The sequence below is a fragment of the Triturus cristatus genome, chromosome 2_2 (assembly GCF_964204655.1).
Source record: "Triturus cristatus chromosome 2_2, aTriCri1.1, whole genome shotgun sequence".
Lineage (NCBI taxonomy): Eukaryota > Metazoa > Chordata > Amphibia > Caudata > Salamandridae > Triturus > Triturus cristatus.
The window spans coordinates 87,289,569-87,309,550 of NC_140582.1; the positions used below are offsets into that span (position 1 = coordinate 87,289,569).

General features: G+C 44.3%; 1 protein-coding gene across 1 annotated transcript in view; it reads right to left on the reverse strand.

Annotated features, from left to right (window-relative positions):
- PRKG2 (protein kinase cGMP-dependent 2) overlaps positions 1–19,982 on the reverse strand; it is an 856,172-nt gene that overhangs the window by 310,236 nt on the left and 525,954 nt on the right. Inside the window, exons 7-8 of the mRNA XM_085643209.1 lie at positions 11,721–11,798; positions 9,937–10,031 (exon numbers count right to left, since the gene is read on the reverse strand). Coding sequence (XP_085499335.1) covers positions 9,937–10,031; positions 11,721–11,798 — 173 coding nt within the window. The remainder of the gene's footprint in view (positions 1–9,936; positions 10,032–11,720; positions 11,799–19,982) is intronic.

The following is a 19,982-nucleotide window of genomic DNA, read 5'->3' on the forward strand; positions in this document are numbered from 1 at the left end:
AAAGCACCAGCAGCAGCGTCCAGCACCGCAAAGAAGCTACACCTGAGTAAAGCCACACCTGGAGAAGACCACAAGGTAGCCATTGACCATGGTTGACCAGGCAGCAGCGGCAGCACAGCAGCCAGTAGCCCCTGCAGCACCACCTCCTCACCTGCATTCCCAAGTCAGCGCACTTCCCCCGTTTAGCGAATTGATTGACCCTGCAATGGCATCACCCAGGTGGGAAAGTGTGGATCTGCCGTCTCGTCAACTATTTTATAGCAACCAGAGAAACAGATGGAGCTGTAAAAAGGTCACTTCTGTTGCACTTCGCAGGGGACCAAATATACAAGTTATTCGCACATCTCCCAAACACAGAAGCACAGACAGACTAGGATGCAGCGGTCAGAGCCTTAAATGCCCATTTTGACCCCAAACTCAACCCTGATTATGAACGCTTCAAACTCCGACAAGCTCGTCAGAGGGAGGGAGAGACCATGGACACGTTCCACGCACGGGTCCGCGAATTAGCAAGCACGTGTACCGAGGATGACCAGGTTAAGGAAGTACGGGCGCAAGTCATCCAAGGATGCCGCAACAAGACCCTGCGGACCCTCATTCTTCGCCAGCCACGCATCTCTCTTGAAGACATACTGATCCTACCACGATCGCATGAGCTATCAGACGTCTGGGCGAACGCCATGGAAGCTGCACTCAACCCAACAGCCGAACAGGCGGTGACCATCAAAACAGAGCGAGTGGACGCCATTCGCGCATTGACTCGCAGTGGGCGAGGAAGATGGCCTACTAGAAATTCACGACGGCCACAGTACGGTTACTGTGGGAAGGAAGAACACCCCCAAGACAACTGCCCGGCAAGAGGCAAGACCTGTACGAAATGTGGCATTCCCAACCACTTTGCAAGTGTATGCCGAGGAGGAACGCGGAACAGAGGAATCCCAGTGCGGAAGCCGCCATCCAAAGCAGTGAGGCACCTCACACTGGAAGAACCTGCCACCTCGAAGACACCAATGACGGCGGCACACCGTCTGCAATATCTGGAAGACTCATCCTCAGATGACGAAGAAGAATGCCACCTCATCTCATTCGTAAATGACCTCAAGCGAAGACGACGCCCACAACTGACATGTGCCATCAAGATCGCCGGGTCGCCTATAACAGCCCTTATTGACACGGGGCGTCGGTGAACGTCATGGGGTGTCAACACTAAAGCCGGCGCTCATGCCATCAAAAGTCAAAATCGTCACATACGGAAGTCAGACACCGCTTCCCTTGAAAGGAAAAATGTCCGTACAAGTCAAGTCAGAAAACCATGAAGTTACTACAACATTCCACGTAGTTGACAGGGAGGCAGATATATTAGTCGGGAGTCACACAGCTGAAGATCTGAGTCTGGTCAAATTTGCGAATGCAGTGAAGTCACTTCAAACAGAGGACATCCTGGAGCTGTTCCCACAGCTATTTGAGGGCCTAGGGAGCATGAAGAGGCCACCAATAAAACTGCACATCGACACAGCTGTAAAGCCTGTCGCCTTACGGCATCGAGGAATACCGTTTCATCTAAGGCCACTAGTGGAACAGGAACTTTTGAAGCTTGAGCAGCAGGAAGTAATAGAAAAAGTGACAGGACCAACTCCATGGGAATCTCCCATGGTCATCGCCGAAAAGCCAAAGCAACCAGGGAAGATCAGGATCTGCATTGACATGAGAATGCCCAATCAAGCGATTAGAAGAGAGAGGCACCTGACGCCAACAGTCGACGACATTCTGGACGACCTCAACGGGTCTCAGTGGTTTTCAAAACTAGACTTAAACGCTGGCTACCACCAGCTGAAACTAGCGAAAGAAAGTAGGTATATTACCACGTTTTCAACACATCTAGGGCTTCGATGCTACAAAAGATTAAATTTTGGGATATCTTCAGCAGCAAAAATATTCCAGAATGCTGTAAAAGAAATTCTGTCAGGGCTTCAAGGGGTCATTAACGTCAGTGATGACATCTTAATACATTCAGCAACAATTGAGGACCATCACCGTCGACTCAGAGCCACCCTAAAGCATCTGGCAGAGCATGGAGTGACTCTCCACAAAGAGAAATGCCAGTTCTTCAAGAAAACCATCGAGTTCTTCGGATATGTGTTCAGTCAGGACTGGGTGAAGGTGGATCCCAGAAAATCACAGGCGATTCAACTCGCCCCCGCACCCACTACTGCATCAGAAGTCAGAAGCTTCTTGGGCATGGCGACATACTGCGGGAGATTCATTCCGAACCTTGCCACCATCGCAGAGCCGCTGCGAAACGTGACTAAGAAAGAGTCTGTCTGGCGATGGACTCAGGCAGAAGAAGAAGCATTCCGCAAGGTGAAATCGGCATTGCTGGAAAGTACAACCATGGCGTATTTCAACACGACTCGGGCAACGGAAATAATAATGGACACTAGTCCGGTGGAGCTCGGGGCCCTGCTGACTCAAGAAACTGAGCCAGGAGTCTGGGTTCCGCTGGCATTTGCGAGCAAAGCACTGACTTCAACCGAAACTCGCTACTCTCAAATCGAACAAGATGCACTTGCCATTAAGTGGGCATGTAATCACTTTCATTTGTATGTTAGTGGTAATCCATTCAGGGTAGTAACAGACCATCAACCGCTACTCCCGCTCTTCAAGGGGACTGCACCTCATCCCCCACCCAGAATCGAGCGGTGGGTGATTCAACTCCAGCATTATCAACTTGAACTGGTGTACAGACCAGGTGCGAAGAACCCGGCTGACTTCCTGTTGCATCATCCGGCGCACCCCGCAGAAGTGAACTCTGATCAAGAGTTAAGGGCGGAAGAATTTGTCAGCATGATTTCACAATGGTCATGCCCACAAGCACTCTCCATTGACGAGATCAAGACACACATGGACACTGACATGGTACTCAGAACAGTGACAGACGCCATACAGAAAGGTTCATGGAAAGGTTTTCTCCAGAACATTCATGGATGGAACGATCTTGACAGGACCCGGCTAGGAAAAGTATGGAGAATCCAAGACAAATTCAGCATCGCTGAGTGTGGCGTACTGCTGAGGGGCGCACACACCTGCATTCCACATAGTGTCCAAGAGCGCGCGACTGTATTAGCACACGAAGGCCATCAAGGCACAGGAAGGATGAACTTCTGGATGAGAGAAAAAATGTGGTTCCCTGGGCTAGAGGAAGCAGTAGACACTATTGTGTGAAATTGTAGGGCCTGCCAACTCGCCGGAAACCCAGAAGCACCAGCTCCAGTAATAACCGAAGACCCTGCTCCGTCACCCTGGTCATGGGTGAGCCTTGATTTTGGGGGCTTCCCGGATGGGAGAGTCACAGCTGTCTTGGTTGACAGCTACACAAAGTATCCTTTCATTGAAGTCCTGCCATTCACCGCATTTAACCACCTACAGCCAGTGTTGGAAAAAATATTCGCATTATTTGGATTACCACATGTGATCAAGACAGATAATGGTCCCACATTCCAAGGCAACGAATTCAAAGACTTTCTCACCCGGCTAGGAATAAAACATCACCGTATCACACCGCAGTGGCCACAAGCCAAAGGTGAAGTGGAACGCTTCAGCCGGACAGTGAACAAGATTCTACGAATAGCGATCACTGAACAAAAAGACCCAGAAGTCGAGCTACAGAAATTCTTACGGGAATACCGCAGCACACCACACTGCACAACACAGAGGACCCCGTGGTCCCTGATGCTGGCAGGACCTCGACGTGACACCCTTCCCATGGCCGATAACTGGGAACCAGAGCCATATGACCCCGCAAACACCCAAGCCAGAAGATTGGTGAACAACGAAAAAGCAAGTCACCAAAGAAGAGCACGAACCCGAACACTGATGTCAGAATGTGCTGTCCTAATAAGAAATCGCAGGAGCGGAGGAAAGTTCCGCACTACGTATGAGACAGGACTGTGGACTGTGAGGGCAGTTCGAGGGACAGCCAATACTGCTGAGCGAAACGGAGAAGTAGTAACCAGGAATATATCATGGTTTAAGAGGGTACCTGTGGCAAACGTCGAGGGGCAAAACTCCGAACAGACGTCAAGTGAAGACACCATATATAGTGAGATAGAACCCAATTTCACTGATGATATATCTCGGAGTCAGACAGCATCGTCGTCAGCTGCTGAACACAGCCCTCAGGCCGCGGCCGGCCAAGGAGAAATGGCCAGCCCCACAAGGAGCCAGAGTGGTCGCCAACATCGATATAACCTCAGGACTAACCCTCGACCAAACCAAAGACTGACTGAATTTGCATGTTGATCTTGTCAAATATTGCTGATAAAAAGAACTGATTTGGGATGGGATGTAACAGTCTAGTTTATCCCAGCGCAGCCCTCTTCCCGGAAACACTACCACACTATTTATCACTCTCTGGCCAGGCGTGGTCAGAGAGCATAAATAAAGGGCCGGGGTAGCTCGTGACCTTCAGGCTGATAACAATAGTAATGTGTGTGTCTCTGTCTCTCTAATGCAGTACCTGCTCGGACCTACCTGCACCCCCACCACACCCACTACAAAGCACCTTTTCTTTCTTCCACTTATACTTCAGCGTACAAGACCTCCAGGAAAAACAGGTTACTGACAACTTTGGAATACTGTTGAAGATGTGGAGTCACCCGTTAGGGTAAAAATAGACAGAAGTTTCTTAGGAGTATTCATGTAGGGCCGCAGCAAATTAATCAAGTAGAAACATATTCTACTTTGAGGTGGAAATTTTGTGCGTGCAATCGTGCGCTTGCCAATCTTGCACTGCTAGTGTACAAGCAGCTCCAGTGCAAGGATTTTCAGAGCCCCATGCAAAATGACATTTTGTGTGTGTGTGTGTTTGTGTGTGTGTGCTTAAGAAGGTAACACTGTCTATGTGGTACCTATTCTTTGTGTTTTAAAATTAATTTCCGGAAATGTACTCTAAAAAAAAAAAAGACTAGAAAAAAATGATGTGCCTGTAGATGGCAGCATTGGAGGGAAAATGAAGCATCTACCTTATGTTTCGTCCACAAGGCACTTTATTGCCAGAATAAAAGAAGCCAACAAACACATTAGCTTTTGCTAATGTGTTATTTTAATTGCAAACACTCTGCACCGCCTCATTGCTTTAAAAAAATATAACCCAAACCAAACTACTTTAAAAAGTAACTTAGAGGGATCACCAGAAAACAGACGAAATATCTGTTTTTGAGTCGATAAGCAGTTGCCCTGTTCTACAACCTTGAAATGTTTGGAGGGATTCCAGCGTCCAGGGGTGAAGGGGTGTGGGGGGCAGAGTGGTGACTACGGGGAAGCAATCTTCATCACACCAGTAGAAATCGCCACATTGGTCAAATTTCCGATCTGCGTTTAGCGCCAAATTCAGAATCCCTCCAATCCATTTCAAGGTTGTAGAACAGGGAAACTGCTTATCGACTCAATAAGAGATATTTTGTCTGTTTTCCCGTGATCCCTCTAAGTTACTTTTTAAAGTTGTTTGGTTTATTTTTTTTTAAAGCAATGAGGAGGTGCAGAGTGGTTGCAACTAAAATACACATTAGCAAAAGCTAATGTTTTTCCTGGCTTCTTTTATTCTGGCAATAAAGTGCCTTTTGACGAAACATAAGTTAGATGCTTCAGTTTCTCTCCAATGCGGCCATCTACAGACACAGCATTTTTTTCTAGTCTTTTTTTTTTTTTAGAATACATTTCCGCAAATTTCCACCCCTGGACGCCCCCCTCAAATTTGGCAGGTCAAACTCATAGGAAATTACCAGCCTAAGGGGCAGATTTACTAGTTTCTCACACAGCCCAGTGCAGCAGACGCAAATGCTGCTCTGCCTAAGAAGGAGAGAGCAGTAGAGCGCCATATTTACAGAAATATGGCACTCTTCTCCCCACCTCTAGCACTGGTGCAGAAATAAGATGCTGTACTCCAGGGACAGACCTTTGCACTATAGAGCAAGGGTTTCTCTGTGAGTCTAGCATAGGTTTTGTCTTGGAAGGGAACCATTCCAGTACAAAATGCCATGCGTAGACTAACTTGAAACTCTTTCCCACTTTGGGCCCGATTACGTTGCGGGCTGGAAGCCCTCCTTCGGATTCCCTTCGGACTGAGCCATTTCGATCGGCTCGGTCGGAAGGGAATCCGAATCAGTAATCCGAATGGCTTACGATGGTCTCGGGGAGCCCATCCGCCATTCGGAAGGCCGACAGTAACCCCCCGGCCGGCTCTTTCCGGCCGAGGGATTACGATGGCAGTTACCCACTGCCTTTTTGTGCCAGACTTTCCGGCACAAAAAGGCATTGGGAAACAGGTTTAGGGGGTCCCAGCAGGGGTCACATGGGTGCAAGGCCGTGGAATGGTGGCCTAGGGGGCACCTATGGTTCACCCGTTGTCTCTGCACCCAGTGGCAGGCACCTTGAAGGGATGAAGGGAAGGGATGAACTGCACCCCTGCTCTTTGCTACGAGAGCATGCATTCTGTTCGGAATAAATGCTCTCATAGCAAACTATAGGATTGCGATTGAAAGGGTTCAGTCGCATCCTAATGCCTGGGATGGAACCGACGACGGGAGGTCGTTGGGTTCCAGTTTAAGAACGATGCGGGGCGGACTCTGGTCTGTCCGGCATCATAATCAGCCCCAATGTGTGCTGTACAGTGCAGCACACATACAAAATAAAATAAAGGAGAAATGGAAGAATTTCTCCTTCATAGCGCCTACTTGAAATGGGCGCTATTCACTCACGCTAAACCCTGTCTACTTTTTTAAATAAATAGGATTAGCGTCAGAAACCTTGGGTGGTTGCACGGAAACGCCCATGCACCACCCATGATACACCCCCTTGGTGCTAAGTAATGCAAAGCAGCCTTATGTGCTGGATTGCGCTACTTTCAAGTGTTTTCCAGTGCTAAAAGTAATTTAGTAAAAAAAAAGATTTCGCTTTTGTTTTGCATCTTTTTTGTAATGCAAACACAGCGTTAAATCTTTGTAAACAGACTCCAAATAATGTGATACACACTTAAAATACTAACACACACATAATTCGATGAGGTAGGCACTGATCCCATTTCTGCATGTTATGAACTATTTTCGAAGCCCACTATCCCTGTCACAGAGTTCAGTAATGTTTATTTCACAGTCACAAAATGTAAGAATTGAAACATTTTCAATATTAATTATAAACAAGAAAATCATTGTTGTTACTCATTCATGTTAAAAAGCTAACAAACACTGACAAAGCACTGGTCCTGGTTGATTTTAGGTGTTTGTCAGTTGTTGTGTTACATATCTGGATACGGTACAGGAAGCTTAGACAGGATTCAAAATAGCAGTTGAGTGACATTATGGAAATTGTGGAAATATAGCTTACATTGTTAAGCCATGCCCCTAATTACATAGGTCATACCGCTTTTAGAGAGCCCACTTTTTTTTCATCCCACTTAAGGTCTAACCCATGTTGGAACCGCCCGCCAGATTAAGAGTTTTCTGCTGTCTGGCGGGTGGTTCCTTGGTGACCCCAGTGCCTATGAAATAGGTCCCACAATGAGAATGTCAAAATCAGTACCTGCACGGCATGGACTGCTGCAGTCTTCAAAGAAGAAGATAAAATACATACAAATAAATCCTATACAAGGCAGAGGGAAGACTACCATTAGAAAGGGTTGGTACACACTAGTTTCTTACACCATACGCCTCCTCTGCCCTTTCTGCTAATTCTGCAAAAACAACAAAGTGATGGAGGGAATGCTTGAATTCATCTCAGCCACTTGCAATCACTCGGGCAGCATCCCAGTCCATCATTTTTCACCCACCATGCCAACCCAGACCAGGCCCACGTTTTGCAAATTAGTAATGATCCTACTACTCATGGGAACATTCTGTCCCAAACATAAGTGTGACATCCTAGGTGTGATGGGTATGCCCAGACGTGAGTCACCATGCTCACTGTGCCACTGGAAGTATGCTACATTGGACTGAAGAGCCCCAACCTGGGCAAAACCAGCCCTCTGTGGCTTGTGTTCTGGTTCACGGAGGACCTTACCTGGCAGTTCGGGCTAGACTGTTCCTACTGGACCAGGGTCATGAATTATTTGCAGATGGCTGGCTCCAAACTGAGGTGGACTGGGATGCAGCCCGAGTAATAACTAGCTGCTGAGAATAATTCAAGCATTCCACCATCACTTTATTTTTGGATATATTCTGCAGATTCAGCATTAAAAGTACAATGAATGCTGAAAAATAAAATATATTCCTCCATGCTTTCCTTTCTCTGTCTCTGTGTTCCTATTCTTGCCTCCCAGTTTTGCTCTTTCTACTCTTTGGAAAGAACAACAAAACTGTCAAATTTGGCACCCTGAACCCAAAAACCACCCCCACTCCTAATAAATCCCCCCAAACCCAGCCCTTAAAACTATCCTGACCCCCTCCCCTGCCTTGAGCCCTAAAGACCTGCCCCTGCCCAAAGGTACACCAAACCCCCTGCCCTGAGTCCTAAAAGCGACCGTCACCCTTAAAAATGAACCCCTCCCAAGAGAGTTTCCTTTAAAGCTCTTTGCTTTTGTCATAAATCTTGAAAATCAAAAGACCCCACTACCTTCTTTTCTTGGTCAAGCCTTATCAACCCAGCAGGTGTCTCAGATCTGCTGAAGATGGGCTCTCGGCAGTCCCAAGGGTGGAAAGAGCACATATGGGAAGTCACTATTTTAGCCTCCAGGTCTCCAAACTTTGGAATACCCTTCTGTTAGATATGAGGCAGATTTAGACAAACGTAATTAGCTCTTCTCTGTTCGGAGCCCATGTGGTTGATTTCCTAGCGTGGGGACACTCCAGATGGAGAAATCAAGCGCTCAATAAATTTCCTTATTATCACATTGGATTTTGCTGACGACAAAACCCAATTTTCAAACAAATTTGAACGTATTTCTTTGACACAATTCATGTAAAATTACCCAGGTCGAAAAACAAATAATACGTCGTGAGCACCAAAAAATAAAGTCTGCCCCCTTTGCTTGGTGGTAGCGTCCGTGCAGCTTATGTCCCAGCTGAACTACGATCACGTGCACCCATGTTGTCAAGAACAAGGCCATTCCCCAGGGCTCTAGCTGCATAGGCTCTACATCCCTACCGGTTCTGGCTATCTCTTGGTTGTATATAATGCTATTTAACAGTTTGTAGTTATTTCTTGTAATGCTTAGGTGAAAGGAATACAAAATCATTTTCAGTGGTTAGAAGGCATCTGAATAATGTGGTGAGTCATGATTAGACGGGTCGTATTCATTAATATCCTGACGTGGGACACCAGGCTCAACCATTGTTCTGACGCTCATGGAGGATTTCTGGTGGACTCTCCCATGTGTGCGTCCCAAGTGTTGGCGCCCTACCTGGCTCGCAACACCAACGTCTGTGAGCTACAAAAACATACTAGTAAAATTGATCTGAGGGACTTGGACGTAATTTGGAATAGTTAACATAGATGGGTGGCCATTTTTCCTTCCAATGTGGCTGCTGCCATTCAGACTAGGATTGAATTGTGTTGTTATTAGTCAGATTGCTGTCTGTTGTTACTGAAATCACATATCCTGACTTGGCAGCCTCTAGGGGATTCATAGTGAGAGAAAGGGTGCAGGATACAAGATGGCAGAGTCTTCCCTGATTCGCCAGGGCGCAAACTCCTTCCTGCCTGTGGTTCTCTGTCCTGTGCATGAATGGGAGAGCCCAATAGGTACAACCTGCAAATAGTGAAATCTGTATAGATGGACGGTTATATTAGTAGTTCCCTGCTCAGGTTGTATATATTAAACGGTGGCTGTGCTTAACAAAGATCAACATGTTTTCTCTCACAGACTCGACAATTAAAAAGCATTTTGGTACAAAAGCACATGTGTGTAGCTATACCCAAGGAGTAAACAACATCTGAAAAACTGACCTGATGAGAGCCTTCTCCCCGAAAGAGGACCCCTTTGCCAGTGCCTTAATGAACTGCGGCTCTCTTTGACCTTCGGTGCTCTTGGTGACAATGACCTGTTGTGAAAAAACAGGCTTGTGAGTTGTGAGCTCTGAGGTCTAGGATTAAGAGAAGCAACCAAAAGCCAGCATGCAGCACATTTTCTGCTATTCAGAATACCATGCTGTTGACTGGTAACAAAAAATACAGCATCAGACTTTGGATCACAAAACTAAGGCGATTGAATTGCTTTAGGGGCAAGGGTTTTTGCTTCCCTTACAGATGTGTTCTTACATTGAAAAAATAGAGGCCGAAAAACCCAGTGGATAAATTGACTTATCTTATATCTATTAAATATTTCAGAAAATTATGTAAGGTTTTGAAATGTGTTTATGTGTTGGCTTTCGCATGGCATTCAGGCTGTAACTCAAAGTATGTGTTTTTTGGGAGTAAACATGTAAATACGATATGGCGACTTTTAAAAACAAAATTGAAGGTGCAATTCACAACCTCAAGGACGTTACCTAGAAGCCATGCAAATATAAATACGCGTGCCGTCACATGTCATCGTATATCAAGGTTCTGGCAGTCGTATGTCCTTGTATAGCTCTTAGCACCTGGGACGCCTTCTATGTGGTTCTGGAGTTTCCCACTGGCTGTAGCCACCCTGGCAGGACACCACTGCGGAAGGCCTGTGTGATGATTCATCTGTTCAGCTATGTGTATATTGCTGATTCCAAATATTCTTAGTGTTGTCTAAGATTGGGTGCCACAGGGGCACTGCCCTTCATCTCATTTCAAATGGATGACCGGTTGTCCAACGTCCACCACATGTGTATAATGTACACCACGTAATACGTCTCTAGCTACCCGACCCACCCTCTCCATCCCGCTCCCTAGCAGTCTGCTCAGGTCTTCTTGTCTGGTACGTAGCTCCGCTGCCCCTGGTGGAGTTCACGCTCTTGAAACAACACCCAAGATAAAATGTAAAGAACTAAAATAAAGAAGCCACGTTATTTTTGCTTTACATACATTGCGCATGGATGAAAACGCCAGTCACGATTCATTTATGGTGAACTGTGCTCAGGCGCGCAACGCCCATTGGGATCAAAGGGCTTCTCTCCCCCCCCCCCCCTGTGGCAGCAGGGGGTGAGACAGCTTCCCCGGGCACAGACACAGCCGTACCCGAGTACTCCACAGGTCTTTAGAAGACCATTCGCTTGTAAATGATGCTCTGTTTGTTTGTTCACCCCTTCTAGAGCCCCTGCTTCTCCACTCTAACTATTGCTGGAAGAATCACCCCCCCCCCCCCCCCCCCCCCCAGATTTTTTCTTAGCCCCCTAAAATGTGGCTCTAGTTGCGCCCCTGACTGTGCTGAGTGGTAATCAAATAGGACCCCGGACTTTTCTTCTCAGCTGGGGCACGTGCTTAACGGAAAGGAGCAGATTGGAGTGTCCGCGAGCCCAGGTGTGTCCTGGCCCGGGGCTTTCTCTTTAAAACGCTTGCCCCTTCGACCCAAGTCCTGTGGGAATCCGCAGCAAGGCTCGCCTGCTCGGGTTGTGTTACCAGTTCAACTCTGCCCCGGGCTAAGAAGACAGCCGTTCGTCAGAGCTCGGGCCCTTTGCGGGGCATACCACTCCGTGCTCATGAGCAGTCTGCCCTCGGACCTAACATCTGTCCACACGTGCATAAGTGATGCACACGCATCAGTGCATGCATTACAACATGGGAGATAAGAATTCAAGTTCAATGTTTTTACGTTTTACCTGTCCTTTTGCTATAATGAAAAAAGTGTTGCCCTCCTCTCCTTCTCGAATGATGTAATCTCCCTTGTCGTAGTATTCCTGTAGGAGTGGAGGCAAGAGCAACAGATGGTTAATGCGGGGCAGACGAGCTGGTGAAAGTAAAGTAAGTATGTGTATCTGTGTAGGAGTGCGTGCTTGTCTGTGTGCATGGGTGTACAGGTGCGTGCGTAATTAATTGACCTGTTAAAAACCCACAGAGAATGCGTGTACCTGTCTACAAAGTACACAAGGTGAACACGCCAACCCTCAGCCCTGGATCAATATTACAAAGTACACAAACTGAGTTTTTTAACCACTGCAAGGCCTCAGTTACAACCTCCTATTAAGCTGTTGTTAATGCTAATGTATGTTTTGCATTTTCCCTCAACACGAGACTCTTGAGATGCCTGCTACAATGGTTCCTACAGAACAACACTGAAATACCTTACTTCTTTTTGTGGAATGACCTGCGCACCAACAACAATTTGCTTTACATAAAAAAAAACAGAACAAAAAGTCCAATGCTTAGGAAAAAGGTCAGTTGTAATGTATTCAAATAGTCATGCTGGTATGAACATTATATACAAAAAAGATCACATTTTTGTGATCACTTGTCTTCTCGATGTATCGGAAAGCGCGCGCAATGGGACGGTTTTACCTGATATGTGAGTTCGGCACTATAAAGCTTCCCATTAATTTTAATTTGGTTGCCCCCTGGTCCCATATATAAATAATTTTTTAAGCACCAGAATTATGCTATAACATGGATGCTCTAGGCTAGGCTTCTAAGATACAGGGAACTATCTCTCTGGAACAGGGGGACATAACTTCTTTCAAGAGACCATTGTTTGTTTGAATGAGGTGCATGATGCATCTATCCCTTCGTCATTATGACGACCCCATGGAAATCATCTTTCAGTAGGAGATCGAAACATCGACAATATTTGATAATTGGACCGTTAATTTTTTTAACTCAAAGAAGATTGGGTTGTATTTTGGCCGCAGAGGCGCCCTCATTCACTAAGGAATTTAGAGGCACCCATCGACGATCTGAGCTAAATATGTTGCTTTACAGTTCCTTTTCTCACCATCACACAAGCGCGGCGTCAGTGAGCACTTCGTCGAAAGAGATGTATTTTGCATATAATGCTCATAATAACATGACTGTTTGATTGCGTTACAACAAGATTGTTTTCCTAAGCATTAGCTTTTTTGTTTCTGCTTGAAAAAACAAAATATTCTGTGAGGTTTTTTGGTCGTTGACCACCAGGTAGCTAAATATAGAGAGTACGTCGTTTACCTTTGACGAAATTTGGATTATTCATTGCCGGTTTAGGGCTTTGCCGGCTGACGCATCACCTGACTCGGGTCTGGTCCCAGCAAAACCCATCCTTACCTGTTTATATAAAATAACGTGTAGCTTAAATGAAAAATAAATAAAAGCACGTTTTTATTCAGTGGGAAATGCCCTTTAGTACATCTTGCTTGCTGCAGTGGAGAATAGTGACTAGTGTATTTTTAGTGGTACGAGGTCGAAGCCTGTGACAGAAAGCACTATGAATATGTAAGTCCTTACTTTAAACTTGCATTACACAGTGTAAGATATACTGCTACAAAATGCACAAAAAAGTTTAAGATAAAATAGTGCTTCCAAAATGTATTTTAGTAATACCCAGACTGTATGTAATGCATTTTGATTTTTTACATAACTCTCCCTTCAACAGCTCCTCAGGGTTAGTAAGCACTATATGAATACAATTGAAATCAAAAGCACCTCCTTGACAGCTCAGTAGTTAACTCTTTGCACTACCACTCAAAAAGAATAATTCTTCGTAATCACAAAGCTATGAGTGATTTCATCAATCAAATCCAGAACCTTTACATTTGCAGATTACCCCTTACATTTGCAGATTAACTTGTAGCACACATCTGCATTTCTTTCAGGCAAGCAGGCACCTTGGCAGGAAGGCTTGTTTAGCTGTCTGCCCGGCTTCGGTTTCATAGCACAGGACACTCCCTGAATGACACTTCAGCTTAAGCATTTAAACTGTCGGAATTAACCATCCCGGGATAGTTGTATTTTTACAAAAAGTAGAGAAATAGTTTTTCATAGATTAAAAAAGTATGGGCAAGTCGTGCCTGCTTGATCATGCCTACTCCGACCTCTGCATCTTATACATATCCAGAGAATCACAAAATCTGCGATCGAGTCTTCAGAACTAAAACACATTGGCACATATTTGACAAATGACTGAGCTTGTTCTAAATTTAGCGCATTGATGACAAGCACTGGGGAAAATAGAAATGTAAACCAAATAGTGTAGAAAATGAACATTTGACATAAAGCTGTGCAATTTACTCCCAACCACAAAACCTCGGATAGATGGAATAGTCACTTACATGATCAACACACAACATGAATCAAATAGTGTTATACAGTGGTCGAAGTGGGGGAAAAAAAGAAGGGGATCAGGGGGCGGGAATAATCTGAGGATTGGGTCAGTGGGCAGAGGTGTGGCCAGAAAGAGCAAATCATTCTAATTTTTAGTGTTTGTTTGGCATTTCACTACCTAGTTGCAACTTATTACGTTATTTAATTCAACCCATGGATACACATGTATTTAAGGTTTAACGAGTTATTGACATTAAAATACATTCACAAAGTGGGATTCGTTTCCAATCATAGAATGTCCCAAATACGCTTAAAAGTGGAATCACAAGCCATTTGTCTCTGAGCTATGGAGTTTCTGTCATCAGCAGATCTCCCTTTTTCCACAAGGGCAGTGCAAACATGAATGGCAAACAATTATTCTACACGTTTATACAAAGTAATACGCATATATAGGTACATATCTATAGTACAAATAAATGCTTTTGTACAGAGGGATATGCTGTATATTTCTGTTTGCTTATAGTGGTCATGTGGGGAAGAGTCAATTCTTGAGTAGTTTTCTGAAGCTAAGGTGGCTGTCCATGGATCTTATCTTCCACTTGACAAAACTCCATCCCTCTCTAGGAAGAACATTAATCACCGGAGTTATGAGTACATTTTTATTGTTGCGGAAAATTACTGGAGGCCAGGAAGGAGGCAGCAAGTGATTTTAGAAAAATAATATACCTGCAAACATGATGCCCCACCCTAGTAAGTACCTCCAGGAATGGTGCACTTCCCCACCCATGGAAAACAATGTTGTTCAAAGAAAGACGAGAAAACAAAAGTAACGCTTCACTGGCAAACTCAGTAAAGTGGCACTAATGTGTTTGGGTGAATAAAATCAATCTGGCCATTTTGACGCCACTCTAATTTTTATTGTATTGTAATTGCATTTATATAGCACGTACTACCCCTGATGAGGCGTCGAAGCACTTTTTTGGCGAGTAGTACGCTACTCCTGAACCCAAGAAGGATTAGTGGTGAATTAGTATAGTGAAATATGAAAGTAATTTGAGTAGTGGATATATTAGTCAGGTTTTTGGATTAAGAAGGATAGTGTAGGGATAGAAAAGGGATAGAAAAGGGAAAAAGGTTTGCATTTATATAGCACTTGCTATCCCTGATGGGGTGTTGAAGCACTTTTTCAGCGAGTAGCACGCTACTCCAGAACCAATAAAGAATTAGTGGTGAATCAGTATAGTGAAAAATGAAATTAATTTGAGTGGTGGATATGTTAGTCTGTTATTTGGATTGAAAAGGATAGTGGAGGGATGGAAGAGGAAAGGATTTAGAAATCTTTTTTGTTTTGGAGCTTGGAATGAGTAAAAGGGCGGTGTAGTGGAAAGAGTCAGAGGGAAAGGTTTAGAAAGGCTTGTTTTAGGGGATCAGAACAGTAAAAGAGGTATAAGATGATGCAAGGAGGCGTAAAGTAGGGAAGAGTCTAGAAAGGGTTATTTTGAGGATCATAGTAGTGGTATGGGGTTTGGGATGAATGAGAGTGTAGATGTAGAGGATATATTGATAGAGGTATATGGTGGGATATAGGGTAGGGTGGTGAATTGGAGAGAGTAGTAGGAAGAGATTTGAGATGAACCAGAGAGTTGAGGTAGAGGATATATTGAGAACGGTATAGGGTGAGAAATAAGTTAGGCGCATATCAACAATGGCTTTATCTCTGCTTTTTTGGCTTTAAAAGCCAAAAAAGCAGAGATAAAACTAGCGCCCTATCAGCAACAGGGTGCTAACATGCAAATTTGCATGTTAGCACCCTTTTACTCTACGCTTCCCCTCTAATGAGATGCAAAGGGGGCGTTCCAGAGTAAAATAATAGGAGAAATGTCGCTTAGCGACATTTCTCCTATTAACAAGGATACCGCTAACCCTGTTAGAGATAAAAAAAAGCAGCGCTAACCGCAGTTAATGCTGCTTTTTTACGTCTGGTATTTTTCTGACTTAGCCATGATATCCTATGTAAGGTGGATATCATGGCTAAGTATGTCTATCCCTATCAGCAAGCTATCGCCAAACCTTGTGGGATTATCGCTGTATTTCCAGCGATAATCTCACAATTGGCAATTGGCAGCTTGCGCTCTGAATTTTATCGCTTTGGAGATAAGTGTTGCTGATAGCACGCTATCTCCGCAATAAAATTCAGAGTTGGCCAGCGATAATTATCCTCATGCTAAGAGCGTTGAGCGATAATTATCGCTGGCCCTTGCTGATATGCCCCTTAGTTCATTGGATATGCTAAATTAAAAGAAAAGTAATATATAGATCCATAAGTACATGGAAGGTATATAGATGAATAAAGGAAGGTAGTATATGTAAATTAAAGATGCATTAAATAAGCTCCGGCTTTCAAGTGTTATTGTACTTCAAATTAATTATATATATATATATTTATTTTTTATTATTCAATAGTGAAACAATTGTGGATAAATAGTTATGATAAACGATTTAATTATTTATGCAGTCACATATATATATTAAAAACATAGAATAATGTAATTATAGGTAATATGCACATTTGTTAAGCAGAACTAATGAATATCCATTTTTTAAACAATTATTCCACACGTTTATACAAAGCAATACGTATATATAGGTACATATCTATAGTATAAATAAATGCTTTTGTACAGAGGGATATGCTGTATATTTCTGTTTGCTTATGGTGGTTATGTGGGGAAGAGTCTATTCTTGAGTAGTTTTATTAAGCTAAGGTGGCTGTCCATGGATCTTATGTTTGGGTGTAAAGAGTTCCATAGTTTGGCTGCTGGAACAGAGAAGGATGTGCGGGTGTCATAGGAAGGATGGCTCCTGCCGAATCCCCTCCACGACTGAGTGCCACACTTGTCAGGAGTAGGAAGCGCTATGTAAATGCAGCTACAATTACAATTCTGAAAAGGCCCTGACAGGCCCATTCCTCAGCACTGTCTCCTGTGTGGCAGTCTAATTAATCCCCTAGATAGAGTGCATAATGTGAGAGCAGGCAGGGACGCGGCCATGCCTGATGGTCATGCAAGCCTTCCCTGATGTCAGTATCTATGCCGCTAGGAACAACAGCGTGTATGTGTGGGTTCCAACTATATCAGGACTGCGCTATGGAATGAAGGCTCTGTGGCCCTGGCATAGGCTGACCAGGCGTCCCTGATTTGCTGGGGCAGTCTCGGTTTTTCAACAGCTGTCTCCGTAGATTTCAGGAAATTTGGCTCATGTCCCAGTTTTTAGAGTGGGTCAACTGTAAACAGCGAGAATCACTTTTTTATGGGTTCCAGAGCAGGGTTAGTTAGCATCTGTTATAAGTAAGTAATTTAATTAACAGGCATGATGCTGGTTTTAAAAATTACATTGTATATGTCTTCTCAGAGCCTCTTCTGTGCCGCTGAGGGCTGTCATTCTCTGCCACTTCGCTGTTGTAAAATTGTGTGCCTTCCTCTATTTTTGCGAAATCTCCCAGTTGTGGGGTCCTAAGATATGGTAACCCTGCTCTGACAGCATCTTGCACCCCCCAGAAGACAATAGCTCCTCTTCGACTGGAAGTGCAAACAGCGGTGGGGGGCAGTGCAGGACTAAAAGGCACAACAGCTGCTCTGCACAGTCCAGCATGCGTGTGCCTCAAAGATTTAGCATGCTTCCTATCAGAGTATTCTAACCCTTTGAGGCCTGCAGCTGGACGGAGAAGTCTGAAGGTATCTATATATGTGCAGCCTGTGTTCGTGCACATGTCATGTCCTCTCAATGTACACACGTCCTCCCTCATCCTCATAACAAGGTGTTACTTACAGATCCGTAGTTTTCCTTTGCTGTTCATAGCCAGGAACAGACCGCTCTTGACGCTCAGTACACTGACCACGCCCCTTTCCACAGGAGAGATTTCTAGCCGCCTATATAGTTTTTTAGGTCTCGCCTAGGCAGCGCTTGCGCTGTCTCGTTGAGACATGCAGTATACACGATAGCAGGGAAGCTTCGTGGAAGCTCCGCCCACTCTCCACCCATTATTTTCATTGGCTTGTGTCTTAAATGCTGCCTTCAGATTGGTTGTAGGCTTGTTAGTCCCTCCTTATGCTGGACATGTCTTCATTTGTGTCCTTCCACGGCTATTGGCCCCTTTTATATAGCGCAAACGGTCGAATTAAGCTCCGTCACGAATGCCTGGTTTGCCTTTATCACCTGGGAGCAAACTTTTTTTTTGCAGATTTATATAGTGTGAACGGTCGGGTTATTGGAGCGCTTTATACGAGCACCAGTGACCGATATGCAAGTACACATTCATTATTTGGTAGGCACGGGTCAGATTAAGTGATTTGCCCAGAATCACGTGACGTTGAGCCGACGCCGAGGCTCGAACTCAGTTCCCCAGCATCTAAGTTTAGCAGTCTAGCTCTCCTCTGATTTGCCCAGAATCACGTGATGTTAAGCAGACAACGAGGCTCAAACTCAGTTCCCCAGCGCCTAAGTTTAGCAGTCTAGCTCTCCCCTTTCAAGAACTTTGAGGAAACGGGGACGATAGTGGTAGGCGCGTTTTTGAAGGAAAAAGGGCGGCAGGTAACTTAAAGTTGTAGTTTCACGTTGTTTTTGCAGTTTCTGTTGTCATGTTAAATTTGAGCGCTGTGGGATGTGCTTGACCACTTGCAGCTGGCCTTGTGAATTCTGTGTGAGGATTCAGCCTCTTGTTTCAAACCGTCAGTATATTAATCACCTTCGGAGAAGGTTTCATCTTAACTTGGCAGTGGCGACAAAAAGCCAATGCGTTACAAAGAATGGCCAGCAGATGGAGGCAGAGGCCATGTTAAATAAATCCGAGCATGAGAAATCAATGAGAAAAGTAATTAAAGGTCCTCCGGTCCTCCTGATCTCCATACTTCTGATCGCATTTAAGGATGCTTATCAATCTACCTTAATGTACGGAGGTTCATAGTGCACTGCTAACAGAAAAACAGAATACACTCGCAAAACAGGTAAAATAAAAGGACCTCTGAGAAGAGCAAAAATCCACTTGGTCCCCTTTCTGTATATTGCATGATGTACTATATGTTGTGTAGTGTCTGCTGTGTTGTTGCTTGCGGTTGCATGCTGTGTGTAGTGGTGACACCAGAGCCTTGCCACCCAGCCAAACTGCCTGTAGCCAGACCCTACAAAAATTAACGAAGGAAGTTTAGTGTTGGGACAGATGATTCACTTGATTCCGGTCCATAACTCGTTCTAACAGCCTTCATTTTTCAGCCAAAGTTCCTACTTTTTTGCAATTTTATTGAAACTTTGCTGTGTAGCATTATCTTCAAAGTTCTGCCTATGGTGTATATTTTCGCATTTCCTTGTAGATCCAGTTTGCGAAAAAAGTTTAGACAAAAGTAATAAATGTCAACTGATATAGAGTTAGAGGGTAGGTCTGTTTTTGCAGAAAGGTCGATAAATCTTTAGACATCATTTTATGATTAAAACTCAAAGTTTAATTTCAGCCGCATGTATATTTAACTCACAGGCGCAACATTTTCCAATATGTTCAAAGAGTACTGAGTAGGCAAACATTTGAGTTGCCCTGGTCTTCTCCTGTCACTGTTGTGTGCCTTTCGAATGTTTCTGACATGAAATAACGCGGAAAGAAATTTAGCATGTTTAATATTTAATGTGGCAAATTTACCAAATATGTACTTTTTGTGCTTAAAGTCTAACACCTGCATACATAACTACAAAACATCTTTAGAATCCTCAGGACTGTAAAGACAAAATAAAATGCACAAATTAATTTCTTTCTTTTAGACTTCCACAATTATTATTATAACACACACTCAAATTCCTTTATGTGC